This window comes from Heteronotia binoei, chromosome 1, assembly GCF_032191835.1.
Source record: "Heteronotia binoei isolate CCM8104 ecotype False Entrance Well chromosome 1, APGP_CSIRO_Hbin_v1, whole genome shotgun sequence".
Classification (NCBI taxonomy): domain Eukaryota; kingdom Metazoa; phylum Chordata; class Lepidosauria; order Squamata; family Gekkonidae; genus Heteronotia; species Heteronotia binoei.
Window position 1 is genome coordinate 149,434,249 of NC_083223.1, and position 15,863 is coordinate 149,450,111.

The 15,863-nt window shown below is 40.0% G+C and overlaps 1 protein-coding gene across 6 annotated transcripts in view; it reads left to right on the plus strand.

The window, feature by feature from the left end:
• AFDN (afadin, adherens junction formation factor) overlaps nt 1-15,863 on the plus strand; it is a 221,883-nt gene that overhangs the window by 151,152 nt on the left and 54,868 nt on the right. For all 6 annotated transcript variants that reach the window (XM_060242324.1, XM_060242299.1, XM_060242308.1 and 3 more), the window contains 5 exons: nt 6,983-7,077; nt 11,678-11,943; nt 12,319-12,462; nt 13,932-14,130; nt 15,520-15,623. In XM_060242324.1, the coding sequence (XP_060098307.1) occupies nt 6,983-7,077; nt 11,678-11,943; nt 12,319-12,462; nt 13,932-14,130; nt 15,520-15,623 (808 nt within the window). The remainder of the gene's footprint in view (nt 1-6,982; nt 7,078-11,677; nt 11,944-12,318; nt 12,463-13,931; nt 14,131-15,519; nt 15,624-15,863) is intronic.

The window sequence follows — 15,863 nt, forward strand, 5'->3', positions numbered from 1 at the left end:
CTATGTGTTAATCACCCTTTGGGTGAAAAAGTACTTCCTTTTATCAGTTCTAACCTGACTGCTCAGCAATTTTATTGAGTCTCCATGAGCTCTTGTATTGGGAGAAAAGTGCTTCTTCCTCTACCTTCTCTATCCCATGCATAATCTTGTAAACCTCTATCAGGTCACTCCTCAGTCGACGTTTCTCCAAGCTAAAGTGCCCCAAGCGTTTTAACCTTTCTTCTTGGGGTAAGTGTTCCAACCCTTAAATCATTCTGGTTGCCCTTTTCTGCACTCCCCCCCCCCCACCAATGCTATATCTTTTTTGAGGTGCAGTGACAGGAATTGTACACAGTACTCCAAATGAGGCCACACCATTGATTTATACAGGCACATTATGATACTGGCTGATTTGCTTTCAGTTCCCTTCCTAATAATTCCCAGCACATCATTGGCCTTTTTTATTGCAGTTGCACACTGTCTTGACATTTTCAGTGAGTTATCTACCACGACTCCCAAGATCTCTCTCTTGGTCAGTCTCTGCCAGTTCACACCCCATCAACTTGTATTTATAGTTAGGAATTTTGGCCCCAATGTGCATTACTTTGCACTTGGCCATGTTGAACCTCATTTGCCACGTTGACACCCACTCACCCATGTTTTAATAAAGACATGAGTGTAATGTGTGTTCACATCTTGCGGCTCTCAAGCATCTGACATTTATGCTATGTGGCTCTTACATAAAGCAAGTTTGACCACCCCTGTACTAGAATGAAATTATTTAGTGGTCTTTTTCGTTGGAAATAGAAAAATAAACTCTACTACCTTTTTGTCCAATCTCCAGAGTATTGGTTGTCTGGATTAGAGAGCTGTAGGTGTTTATATTTTTAGTAGAGAGCAACTAAATTTAATATCAGCAAGTGCTGTAATTATCAACTTTTCCACTGTTATGCAGCCTTCCTGATATTCTTTATAAAGAACAGATCTTCTTCGCGGTCTCTGTGCATCACAGCTATGGGATATAGTACGCCTACTCTGATCCTGATCAGTAAACTTCAAAGCTGAAAGAAGGATTTTCTCACCCTTTCCAGTGTCGCGCTCAGGGGCTTCACCATGTATGCTCACCAGAATGGGCATGAGGATCTTTCTGACTGCTATATGGATAGGATCTTTTGCCTCGACTCAGCCAGTAACTTAACTTTCCCTGCTTTTCGTCATGTTTTCTCTTGTATTTCTTTAGATTCCTTCATCTTTCTTTCCTGAAAGAAGACTTTTGAGGGTTAGTGACTCTTGTATTAAGCCAACTCTTCTACCAGGCCTGGGGGTCCTTACCCCACCCTCTTCTCCACAAAGTGTCTTTTCACACCATTTTCCCTGCCTCCTGGCCTATGTAAAAATGTTGCGGGTTCTTCAAAAGGTGCACTGAGTGTGGCAGTAAGGTTTCCTCACTGGACAGCCACTCTCTTTACCTCCACTGCCTCATTGCAGGAACTCCTGCATCAGTTGGTCAAAATTCTTTAAGCAAATGAGGAAAAACCAAACTGCTCAACTAAACATAGCACTCTTGAAATCAGCACTCATGGTGCCCAAAATGGCTGTCTCTCAAGATAACTCGGTACATGCCTTGACATTGGCTCTGGCATCGACATTGGCCCTCATCAACAACCCAGACTCCTACTAATACCAACCGATCAGTGCTAAAATGCCCAGTCCCAGCTAAATACTCGGACACCTCTACTCCTGCCAAAAACACAGGGAGAGTAAGGAGCACAAATACAAGAAGGAGAAGAGACACAAGAAGGACTCTAAGAAATTCAGGAGTCTTCAACATCAGTTGTACAAAATGGCCATTCCACATTGTACACCAGGGATTGCCTTGGGTCCTATCCAACTTTGTGACTCGCTCATCCAGACCAGGCCCTCCATGGGAATGAAGGCTACACTGCAAACAATCCATTCCGAGGGCTTGCACAGTGAGATCGACCTTACCCAACAGACATCTTGATCGCTCTCTTCTGGCACTGAGAACAGTCAGGTGAACCATACCATTCCTATGCACCACAGGCAAGAGCAGGACAAAAGCCCCAACTGACCTAATTCTTCAGTGTACAGTCTTCCCTCTCACCATGAGAACCCTGGCAATTGGGACTGATCTCTAATTTTCCACCCCCCCCTCCTGCAACACTGACACCATGGGATCAACGCCAGTTGCAGTATCTATATGGAGCATACCCTCTGCCTTCCACTTTCCCATGGCTGCAGAACTGGCCACCATCAGACCGTATTTCCCAGCCCCACTGTCTCCTGCCATTCTTAATACTGAGATCCCAGCTCAATGACAGAAACCTCCTCATTTAAACCTCTTCAATCAAATAAATTGCCATCAAAAACATCTCACTGAAAACCCTCTAAAAACAACCAAACAGGGACTTTGACTCCATCCTTCCTCAGCCCTTAAGCATCATCCTACATCCCTCCAAACTCACTCACCTCCACCGCTACTTACCAGCTTGTAGACAGATCACCTCAGACAGATGCGTCCTTCCATCATCTCAGAGACATATATGATAGAATTTGTTCAGGCTCCTTCAACTCTGGTTTTTGTCATCACTCCATCTTCTGCCACTTTCTTGGAAGTAGTACAAAATCTTCTCAACAAGCAAGCCATAGAACCGGTCTCTCACAACCACTGATACCATGGCTTTTACTCCCATTATTTTACAGTCCCCAAGAAAGATAGGGGCCTCTGCCCCATAATGGACCTCAGGTCTTTGAATAAATTCATCATCTAGAAAAAATTCAGGATGACCTCCCTTCACAACATTCTCTTGGTTCTTTGGAAAGGGACCTGGATGGCCACATTGGACTTGCAGGATGCATACTTTCATCTGATCATCCATCAACATTTTTGTCAGTTCCTCAGATTTACCATAGAAGATCAACATACTAATACAAGACCCTTCGTTTCAGGATATCAATTGCCCCCCGAGTTTTCACAAAGACAATGGTCATCATAGCAGCTCATCTCACTCTACATGAAATAAAACTCTTTCCCTACTTAGATGGCTGGTTGATAGCAGCAGTCTCGAAACAGACTCTCCGAAGCTACATAGAGGTGACATTGACCCTTCTCCTAGATCTGGGTTTTCAAGTGAACTACAAAAAATCCAACTTGATTCCATCCACCCAGGTTCAGTTCATGGGGCAGTATTGGACTCTCAAGTTTGCAAGGTGTTTCTCGCCTCCCAGAGGGCAGAGAGCATCATTTCACTCATTCATCTCATTTACTCCCAAGGGTAGTAAAGCTACTGCAAGGGTAGTAAAGCTCTGCAAACTCAGCACCTGTTTGGACTGATGGTGGCTACAACTTCTGTCATCGTTCTGGCTAGACTATGTATGAGATGCCTCCAACTCTGGTTTGTGTGGGTCTTCAAACTGCTGATACACCTGCAATCATTGCGTCTTCAACTACCCTCTTGGGTTCTCGAGTCCCTAACATGGTGGGAAAATGCCAGGAACCTGCAAGGGGGTGTACCTTTTCATCTTCCGTCCCTTCAGTGATTATAATGACAGAAGCGTCCCTGTGGGGATGGGGTGCACACCTTGATGGTTTATGTGTGGGGGGCTTTGTGGGAATCACATCTCACTTCCTATCATATAAACTTCCTGGATGTCCTGGTAATAAAATACATGATCAAGTCCTTTTGCCACCTAGCCTCTAATGTTATTTCCGTTCTCATGGACAACATAACTGCCCTATACTATATAAACAAACAGAGGACACTGTCTTGAGATGCCTTTGTCTTCTCTCTCTGGACATTTGGGAGGACTGCCAATCTCTAAACATTTTCCTGGTGGCTTCCCACTTGCTGGGAATTCAAAATATCACTGCAAACTTCCTTAGTGGGGGGGATGCATCTCTTCACAAGTGCGAACTAAATTGGAAATACCTCTACCTTGTCTTCAGCGCCTGGGGATATCCATCTGTAGATGTCTTTGCAACCAGGTCCAACAAGAAGTGTCTGGAGTTTTGCTCCAGAGCAGGGGTGGACCCACTCTTGCTGGGAAATGGGCTCCTTTATCCCTAGAACCATCAACATATTTTCCTCTTTCCTCCCCTGCCATTCATCACCAGGGTTCTAAACAAGATCATGAGACAATCCCTAAGGTGCATTCTGATCACCCCATGGTGGCCATGATAACGCTGGTTCCCCACACTCCTCCCCCCCCCCTGTTGTCCCAAAGGAACTTTCAGCATTTCCCACCAGAGAAAGATCCCCTGCTGTCACACAAAGGCCAGGCATTATACCACAATGTTCCCCACCTGAAGCTGACAGCATGGAGGATCCAATTAGGACCCTATAGAATAGGATTGTTCATGTTATGTTGAACAGTTGGAAACCACCCACTAAGAAGTCTTACAACTACAAATGGACCAAGTTTCCTAGTTACTTACATTCAACTGGCACACTGCTGTCCCAGTGAATCCCCTCCACTATGTTCAGTTTTCTCCTGTTGCTCGTGGATTTGGGCCTTAGTTATTCCTCTCTTTGAGTCTAATTAGCTGCTATCTCAGCACATCAAGTTGAGGGGTTCTCTGTTTTCATTCAACCTTCCACTAAAAAATTTCTCGAAGGACTCCTTCACCTTTCCCCACCAACCCAGTAACTCATACCAGGATGGGATCTGCCACTTATTCTACAGAGGCTCACTGTTAAACCCTTTGAGCTCATGACAACCTGCGATCTTCAGTTCCTGTAATGGGAAACGGCCTTACTGGTAGCCGTAACATCTGCCATGTGGGTTGGGAGCTCATGGCACTTTGTTGTGACACCCCCCCCCCAAACCTGATGTTTCATGCAGATGGCATCTCCTTGGCCACAGATGTGAATTTCTTGCCCAAGGTAATTTCAGACTTCCATCTCACAGCAGACATTGTTCTATCCATTTTCTTTTTGTCACCACAGAATGAATTGGAACAGAGGCTCCATTTTCTGGGTGTTAAAAGAACATAGTTCTTTTACCTGCACAGGACCCATGGTCATCGCAGATCCCTTACTTTGTTCATGTCCTTCACAGCTCATACTCTGAGGCAAAGAATTTCTTCACAGAGGTTGTCTAAATGGATTGTTAAAACCATCAAACTTTTTTACCTGTTGGCCATGCGGCCATTACTGAGACCTGTTCATGCTCACTCTACAAGGGCTCTGGCTGCATCAACAGTGTTCCTCAGAGGCACCCCACTCAATGACACCTGTAAATCTGCTACATGGCTATGCTTTACGCCTTCATAAAATATTATGCTTTGGACATTCACTGTTCTCAAAGAGCATCAGTGGGATGATCAGTTTTGCAAGCAGCATGTGTCTGAGTCCCTTCAGCACCCTCCTCCAGCATCCACCTCCCATAGGTGTGATGCAGAGACTACAAAGAAGATAAACAGGTTGCTTACCTGTAACTGGTGATCTTTGAGTGGTCATCTGTGTATTCACACCATCTGCCCTCCTTCCGCACTGCTGTAGGTCCTCGTTTGAGGTGCTTTTAGCAGTCAGAAGGAACTGGTGGTATCCTCATGCCCATTCCAGTGGACATATGTGGTGGAGCCCCTGCACATGACACCAGAAAGGGCACAAAAATCCTTCTTTCAGCTTTCAAGTTTCCCAATCGGGATTGGCACAGGTGCACTATATCCAATAGATGTGCATGCACAAATGACCACTTGAAGATCATCGGTTACAGGTAAGCAGCATGTTTCTTTGAAATAAGTGTTTATTTAGGTAAAAGAATTACCATGGTTGTGTTTTCGTTTAATGCATGCTTTGTTAAAGTTTTTATTGATTGTTTGACTTGACTGGAAGTAGCATTATACATGATACCAAATAGCATTAATGTTTGAGACTGTTAAATGCTTTTCATTTCCCTGGACATCAGAAAGTTCCAGTACTACATGAAGTTGTTCTCTTTGAAAAGAAAAACAGTAGATACTTACAGGTTTAAAAAACCCAAGATTTACAAGCATAAAAGAAGAAAGCAGATGGCGGCAAAGAATAACTCCTAGAATATAACAGGTTCACTACCCCTTATCAGATACACCATGAGAGATCTCATAACTGTTTCAGTTAACTCTCAGCTGTCTGCACTTCTCTTCATTTGTTCCCAAACACAGTGCTGCCTGTTTCTTCCAATGTACACAGTCAGTATCATTAAACATATTTTGAAGCTGAAACCAAATAGAATATTCCCTTCCCCCTGTGTGACTACATCCAAATATCATGTAGTTCCAAGAGGAAAACATAGTTGAATGCATCATAGTTCTTCAGCTTCTTGATGTGGTTCTTTTCGTTTGGTTTCCTTTGGTCTCTTGGAGGAAGAGCACTATGTGAACAACTGAGACACAGATGTGTTACACTCTGAGAGTATTGTAGTATGCAACAGCAATTCTAATGTCAAGGAACCTGGGAAATATTATGACGTTCATGGCTTTTGTGATGAAGATCTTAGTGATAGAACACACACAATCAGTTTCCAAACTTTTATGAAATCTTTGGATACCACAAGCTAGAATAAACTATATGTTGGAATGTAAAAGAGTACAGATGGTTTCCCAAATATATTTATTTATTACATTTCTAGCCCTCCCTCTCCTGTATAGCAAGGCTCAGAGCAGGTTACAACAATTATAATAAATTGCAATAAAATAAATAATTGCCATAGGAACTTCTTACATTCTACAGTATAGGATTTTTGCCTCAATTTGTATTTTGGAATATTTTTAAATGTACCCATTTCTTGGAAAGAATACAGGAAAGCCACCCATGCTACTTTGATATAAATATGTTCATAAAGTGAAGTCAGAATTTTGTCTTTGTTTGTGAATGCTTATTTTTTTATGGCCATGAGGTTTATTTGGCTTGATTTATCTGTTTTTAGTAATTAAATAATAAACTAAAAATTCTGTTCGGATGAGAGCCTTAATATTTTTCAAATTTGTTTCCCCCCCCAGATATTTGGTTCATTGTCTTCAGTCAGAGCTTAATAACTACATGCCTGCATTTCTTGATGATCCAGAAGAAAATAATCCTCAAAGACCTAAAATAGGTTAGATCCATGAAAATTACATTATATTAAATCCAATATCTGCTATTATGATAGTAATTTGGTAGAGACATTTTTATGTGATAACACCCTCTAGTTTGGGATATGTAGAATATGTGCACACATACAAATTCCAGGTGAGATTGATTACACCCTAATATGGGCTTTAGACGAAAGATTTTCAGCCATGTCAAAAGGTTGCAGTGTTCTTCCTAGGTGTAGTACTTTGTGTTTTCCCCATATGGAGGTTAGTATGCATGAATGGTTTGTAGTTCAAGTTCACGTTCCTGCTCTGTCACTTTTCCAGCATGGTCTTGGGCTAGTCACTCTCTCTCAGCCTAACCTGCTTGATATGGTTATTGTGGGGCTAAAGTGACAGAGGAGAGAGCTATAGTCAGCTTCCTGAACTAGAAGATGGACATTATAAAAGTGTGATAGACACAAATGTATGTCTGATGTATGACCCCTGATGTCCTTTGGGAGTTACCAGATGCTATGCTATGCTGAAAATTTGGTGTCTCTACCTTAAAAAAAAGCAACTAAAATACAATTGAAACTTGTACCAGAAACAGAATTAAAAATAGTTTGCCATCTGAAATCCATACTGCTACCCTTCTGTGAAGGCTCCATTATTATCTCTCCTGAAAACCATCAGTGAAGAAACATTTTTCACATGTTCAGGGATGCTGTTCCATAAAATAGAGAAGAGGAGAATAATGTAAACTGCTTTGGGTTCCCACTTGGGAGAAGGGCAGGTATAATGACTTAAAAAGATAATATGGGCAGCAACTGACTTCACCCTAATGCAAGAAAGGACACAGAGGGAAGCTACTGGTGTGGTGATCAAAGGTGCTACACAGATGGATACAGGGAGATATGGGCCTTCTGGTATATGGGTCCTTGATCATAAATGGCTTTAAAGGTAAGCACAGTTACTTTGGCGTCGAGGATATATATCAACAGTCAGTTTAATTACCATACAATTGAGTAATATGATCTCCCTGGATTACTGCATCAATAAACAAGCTGCACATTTGTCTTCACGGGCAGCCCTGGTGGAGCTTGTTAACAGTAGTCAATCCTTAGATTACTTTAGCAGGGGTGGCCAATGGTAGCTCTCCAGATGTTTTTGCCTACAATTCCCATCAGCCCCAGCCAGCTTGGCCAATGGCTGGGGCTGATGGGAGTTGTAGGGAAAAAACGTCTGGACAGCTACAGTTGGCCACCCCTGTACTATAGCATGAATTAATAAATCAAAATCAGTCAAATCTAAGAGGGGTACCAGTTGATGGGCCAAGCATCTTTGGCCACTGTAACAACTTCTCCAGGAAAAGAACTGGACTCAAAAACATCAGGACTTTCCTGCTATTGTTGCAGGTATATAATATGTCTCATAATAAGGAAATTTTAAAAATATGAACTTCCCGGATTCTACTCCCTTGCTCACGTATAAACGTGAGCAAGGTAGTAGGATATTGCATTTAAAATAGATTCTTATTCCACTTCTGTTTTGTTAATATACAGTTGTATATAATTTTAAATTCCTTATCATTCTAAATTTGTCTCCTCACATAGAACACATAATACATACACTCCCATCACTCTTCAGATTTCATAATTGACCTGTTTTTCAAATAGGCTGTCAATTTTTCCATTGCTGCATATTCAGCAAGTTTATTTTCCCAGTCTTCTAAGCGTGGACAGATGCCTGTCTTTCTATTTTGCTGCATAGATAATTCTAGCTGCTGTCACCATGTATTTGAATATGTCTTCTGAAATTCTTAGTAATTTGGTAGGCAGTACACCTGATAGAATGTTCTTAGCTTCAATAGGGAATTTAAACTTTTAATATGTTTTGCATTTTTCTATGTATTTCCTTCCATTGACTTTTTGCTTTTTACAAGTCCACCACAGGTTCCATCTATATCTTAATATTTCCAACATTTCTCTTTCCTGATGTCCTTTAGAGTTATATACCATCTGAAAAACATTTTATACCAATTTTCTCTTAATGTCTGGCTGGCTGTAAATTCGATATCTTTTTCCGATAGTTGTTTCCATTGCTGCATAGATATCTGTTCTTTGAAATTTTGCATCATACATTTTTTCACTTGTTCTTCCTCTGTTTCTAGCTGCAGTGAGATCTTATATATCCGTTGCAGTAAATGTTCATTCTGTTTTATAATCAGCTGTTCAAATTCAGTCACATCTCTTTAATGCTCTGCCTTCCGTGTTCATGATCTTCTTGAGGCTAATTAATAATATAGCAGCCATTGTATAATTATACTTTCATCCAGGGGTGGAATTCTAGCAGGAGCAACTTTGCATATTAGGCCACATGTAGCCAATCCTCCAAGAGCTTACAAAAAAGAGCTTTGTAAGCTCTTGGAGGATTGGCTACATCAGGGGTGTGTGGCCTAATAGGCAAAGGAGCTCTTGCTAGAATTCCACCCCTGCTTTCATCTCTGATATATCTTGCTGCAACTTGATTTGTCGCAGAGCATTTATCATCATGCCATAGATTAAAAATCAGTTTTATTTCTTATGTTCTTATCATGGTATACTTCTGTTGGGGACATAAAAAGAGAGTTGGGTGGGGCACTCAATAAATTTTGGCATGAAATCATATTCTTCTCTTTTTTTCTCATCTTGTAATATGTTGAAGCTTATTCTTGATATTTTGCCATTCAATATAGATTGGGTTTTCTGTCTCTGCCATTCTGTTAGTATTTTATATATATAACATTTGGAATAGAAAGTTTAGTTTTGGCAGCACATTCATTTTGATTGCAGAGATTCTTCACAGCCACAAGATTTTAAATTTTTCTCATCTAGATAGATCTGCTTGTATCAGTTTCCAAGTTTTCTGGCAGTTATTTTTGAAAAGGTTACAATTTTACCCAGTCTCATTTATTCCCAGACATTAAATGGGATAAGTAGTTGCATAGCACTCTGTTCTCTCTGTAATTTGTTGTTGTGTTAAAAATTTCATTATCATTTTTGTCTTCTTTCTGTTAATTTTATAGCCTGAAAAGGAACCAAATTCTTAAGTAGGTTCAATTACATATTGTAACAATTTTGGGGGATTCAGAACATTGTCCATGTATCTTTTCATTTTGAGCTCTACATTATCCACTTTTAATTCTAGCGTCTTTATAGCTAAAATCTCTATCATAGATATGTTTCAAAAAAATGCCTGAAGCTGGATTATAAAGAGTTCAAGAGTAGATGTTTCCTGAAGTTGCTTTGCCCCAAACGTATTCAGTTACCTTCCACAGGAATGGTAAATTAGAAAGTTCTTTATAATAGGGATGGGCACAGACTGGTCTGGGGCTTGTAAATCTGGTGACCTGAAACCAAACCCTCAAGCGAAAAAGCTTCCCAAACTGAACCTGTTTCAGCAGTATTGAAACTGACCCCCCTGATTTATGACAGGGGAAAAGTCACTGGGGGTGATCCTATTCAGTGGAACAGAGTATTCCAGACCCCCATCAGGATTTCAGCGGAGCTGCCATTTGGATTCTTCACTTCCCCAGAGCATCTTGAGGTCCAGTTGGATCCACCTTTCTCTTGTGGCAGATCATTTTAATGGACTTGCTACCTCCATAGGGATCCCAGGAAAAGTGTTTCTGAGGATGTTTTGAGCTGCTAGAGAAGGGGGGAATGAGAAAATAGTGCTCCATAGACAGCAGTTTTTGAACCCCTGGCCACACTTCTCTGGATCCAAACTGAATGTTGATGTTTCCCTGAAGGGGTTGTAAACACCAGGCAAAATCCACCTCCACCATCACCTCTATCTCTACTGGCTTTTAATTAAGGTGTGGAAGATGGTCCTCTTTAGTAGTGGCCTTTTTCATGATGGAACATATTCCTAGATGACACTTGCTATTTGTCAGGTAATTAATAGAACTTGCAGTTTTTACATTTAAAAATCTGATGTTTTTAACAATGGTTTCCCGACGTTAATGGTCATTTTTTAAAGCTTTCTTCAGGTAAGAGATATAAATATTTTAAATAAATGATTATCCTGTTTTTCTAATATCTGCAAATAGGACATTTGGCAAATGCAATTTGTAATTTCAGAGGGATTAGACACAAATCATTGTTTGAAAACCTGATTTCTGATTAGTGCCAGTAAAAGTGCAGCAAGAAATATTTATTATTTGAGTGAATCAGAAGCCCAGAAGTGTCTTTCTTTATAAAAATAATGATATTTTGAATTTTGCCTTGGTTTTTTGGCATTTTTCATATGTGAGTTTGTGTCTGCACTTGGAAGTCATGTTGACCCGTGTTGACTGACCCCTACTGGGGGCTTGGAGGATATTCAGGGAGGTGGCTGAATAAGCCTGCCCCCGCCTCCCAACTGAGTATTTCAAAGGACAGTCTCCCATCCAAGTACAAACCACAGTCAACCCTGCTTAGCTTCTGAGATCTGATGAGATTGGGCTTGCCTGAGCTATCTGGGTCAGGGCAGTATTGCCTTGTTCTTCAGCCATGTAGAAGGCATGCTGATATAAAACAATTGATAGAAACCTTTATTAATAATAATTATTTAATAATTAGAATGAGTTACACAGTTGAATATAATTTTTTTCTCTTCTAGATGATGTCTTGCATACACTAACTGGAGCCATGTCCCTGCTGCGACGCTGTAGAGTGAATGCTGCACTAACTATCCAGCTCTTCTCCCAGCTCTTTCACTTTATCAACATGTGGCTTTTTAACAGACTGGTTACTGATCCAGATTCAGGATTATGTTCACATTACTGGGGAGCCATCATCCGCCAGCAGCTGGGACATATTGAAGCTTGGGCTGAAAAACAGGGCTTGGAGCTAGCTGCTGATTGTCACCTTAGCAGGATAGTACAAGTGGGTATTAGCAAGAGACTAGAAAAACAAATGCTCATTTCCATAATCCTTGAAGGTTTTTTTTTAAAAAATGTGGAAATTCAATGTAGCATCCTTAGTTATTTGTATGGAATCATATAAGAAAAGTACCTGCAAATTAAGGCTACCCAAAGAATAAAAAAATTATATTAGATGTTTTCTTCTTAGACGTATCTCTTTCTCTTCTATATAGTTTCTGCATTGCTTGATTTATTTTAACTGGTTTAGTGTGTCTAATGTAGATTGGCCTGTGACAAAGAATTTAAACACAGAATTTATACTCATTTACGAGCTGTCTTGAGTGCTTTGATGAACATTTAAACATGAATCCGCTTATAGATAACTATGCTTTTTCAGGCAACTACTTTACTTACTATGGATAAGTATTCACCTGAAGACATTCCAAGTATTAACAGTACCTGCTTTAAACTCAATTCTCTTCAACTGCATGCATTGCTACAGAATTATCACTGTGCTCCAGATGAGCCATTTATCCCAACAGTAAGTTATTTTGGGCTTTTAATAAATTTGAGAAGGAAGGAAGATTGTAGTTAAGGGATGTTCCCAAACATCATAAATGTTTGCGCAGAGTGTCAGCAAACACTTGGGGTGGGGGGGCACTGTGTTAAGGGCAGAAGGATGTCTGTGTGCTACAGGATAGGCTAGAGGGGCTGTAAATTCACTGGAAGGTCAGGCCTGATGTCAGAAGGGCTGAAGAAAATGGTATAAACATAGGTTGGGGGGAGAAAAAGAGGGTTGAAAAGTTAGCACTCATAATAGTGGGTGGAAAAGTTAGCACTAATGTATGCGAGGCTTGGAACAGAATGGGCTGGTTATTGTACATTGGATAGAAGTAGACTGGAAAGAAGACTGAATTGTTCAAGACAGAATTTGGGGGCATTGGCATCAAATGTCATGATGACTTACCAGGCAAAACTTAAACTGTATTTTCTAGTACAGTAGGAGTAGCAACTTGGACTTGAAAAAATTTGTTCTAACAAGTTAAACGAACAGTGAGGGAAGCACTAGCTTCTTACCACTTAGTATAGCTTGGTTGCTATACCATATTCTACTGTACTGCCTGCAGCCTTTGAACAATGTCACCATGTAGTAAGTTAAGCACAATACAGGTAGTGGTGACCCATGAGAAATCACAAGGAAAAGGAATAAATACTTGCACATGCACAAATATGTTTAATTTTTGTGGTGGGGGGGATGCTCCAGTTAGTAATTTTTTTTAGAAAAACACCAAATTTTTCTTCAAAGCTAGAGGCTGGTTCTGTTGTATAGCTTTGCTTATTCATGTGGGACCTTTTATTTGCCATAGGGACATAAAGACACACTGTTACTGTAGTTTCCTGGGGTTTGTCAAATGAATACAGTAATAGCATTTCTTTGGGCCTCACTTGTAATTTTTGAACTAGAAGAGCCTCTTGAACTGTGGCCCAGGAGGTCCTTGGTTCAGCATTCATTTCTATCATGTGATCTTAATCAAGCAGCTGTCATACTCAGCTCTTCATCTATAAAATGATGATAATTATGCTGGCCTGTCTTACATGGCTGTTGTGAGAAGTATTTTAAATACTCAAAGCAGTACATAAATATAATGACAGCTGTGACAATAATAATTACTTTTTAAAGATGGGAACCCAAAAGAAATTCCTGGCACAGGAAATAACTTGGAAAAGGAGATTGTGAGAAATGGGATGAGATCCCAAAGGTGCTGAAGTGTCTGCATATTGCTTCCTGTACAACAGTTGAGGCAATTAATGTCTAATAATGTTCAGTGCCTCATTTTAAAAACATTGTAAATGACTTATTGAAGATAAACCCCAGTAGCTTCTGTTGACAAAGTATTTTGCAACTGCCCTCAAATTTTGCACTTTTAAGCTGTGTCATTTTCTGATTTGGGAGCGATTAGAATATGGAACTATGTTGGGCACATGCTTGGACTCTTTTTTTCTCTTCAGGAGTTAATAGAAAACGTTGTTGCTGTTGCTGAAAATACAGCTGATGAACTGGCTCGTAGTGATGGCAGGGAAGTACAGTTAGAAGAGGATCCTGATCTACAGCTACCTTTTCTTCTGCCAGAAGATGGCTATTCATGTGATGTGGTCAGAAACATCCCAAATGGATTACAAGAATTTTTAGATCCACTTTGCCAAAGAGGTTAGTCTTGCCTTAGATCAGAAGGTATTTTCTCCGCTCTATTTCTCCTACATAAAATCTGTCTTTCTGCTGTTATAACCATGTTGTTGGCTGGCTTTGTTGTTCCTACCATGGATTTTTAGCTGTAGATCTCATAGATCAGAAATAGCAATGTCTTCCTTCCAACTTGCTGTTAGTACAGATACACATTTAGTACAGTCTACTTGCTCTTTTCCTTGTATGCAAACTGATATCACTCTGTTGAAGAATTAAGTAGGAGATATACTGTTGATTTTTATTAGGGAAAAAAATCTATAAATGTTTTTAGATCCAGATGGGCAGCCATGTTGGTCTGAAACAGTAGAACAAAGTAGGAGTCAAATAGAACCTTTAAGACCAACAAAGTTAGCTGGTGGTTAGAGATTAAGAATGTAAAGTGATTCAAAGTTAGGATCAAATGGCAAAACAATGTAATAAATAAACTGAAAGATCATTTGGTCTTTCCCATGCAAATGCTATCCAGACCAAATGGTCTTTCAGTTTATTACACTATTTTGCCTTTTGATTCTAACTTTGTATCACTTTACATTCTTAACCTACCCACCAGCTATATGTAAGTTCTGCTCACTGTGCCCCATTCCCTCTTCTGAAGAAGTATGCATGCATATGAAAGCTTACATTCTGAATAAAACTTTGTGGGTCTTAAAGGTGATACTTGACTCCTACTTTGTTCTATAATTTTTTTTTTTGTTAGCCATGAGCCTTAAGGAAAGTATTCACCACAAGTTAGCCTAAGAAGCACACTAAAAATTCAACTTAAGTAAAAGGATTTTTTCCCTTTTGAGGCAATAATTCTTTACCTTGAAGAATTTAGAGTTTGTATTTTCTTGAAAACAAAGGGAAAGTGATGGAGCTGTAAATCCATGCTAACTCTTAAAGATCAGTGCTTTACTCAGGAGTGTCTCTCCGTTGAAATAAATAAGTTTATTTTTTTTAAAATGTATATTGGATTTATATCCCGCCCTCCCCACCGAAGCAGGCTCAGGCTCAGTTTGAAAATATTGGTCTAGTCATGGTTACATGGTTAGTAAATGGTTTGGGGTGTTAATGTTTTATTCAGTGCAACACATTCATATCTGTGCAGCCCCATTGATAAACTTAATTAAAATTAACTGCTCTGCTTTACTTTTATAACTTTTATAACATTCACTTACAAATATGTAAGTAAAGTAATCTGTAGGACTTCTGTTCTCTACACTGTTAGTGTGGTAAAGGCAGTGATGCTATAAAAACCAACCAAATTTTCTAAGCTAAATTATTGATACAGTGTTTTGTGTGGATTCTGTAGACACTCCAGTGAACTTCTAGGAAAATATGAATGTTTAGGTATACATTTTCTTTCTCTTCTAGGATTTTGCAGGTTAACACCTCATTCACGCTCACCAGGAACATGGACGATTTATTTTGAAGGTGCAGATTATGAAAGCCATCTATTACAAGACAATGCTGACCTGGCAAGTACCCATCCTGTGGGCATTATGAGTATAAGTGAACAATTAGTGCAGTATCTGTTCAGTGAAGTAGCTTTTATAGATAAATCTGCCACCTGAATTGGAGTTGATACAATATGAGTGATCTGCAGGCCAATCCTAATCTGTGGCAGCTGGCCGTGGTGTAATTGAGGCGCCGCTCGTCCACTTTCTAAGGACTTAGGTCAGCTCGGGGAGAGAAGAAGCATAGCTCGCTGCATGTGA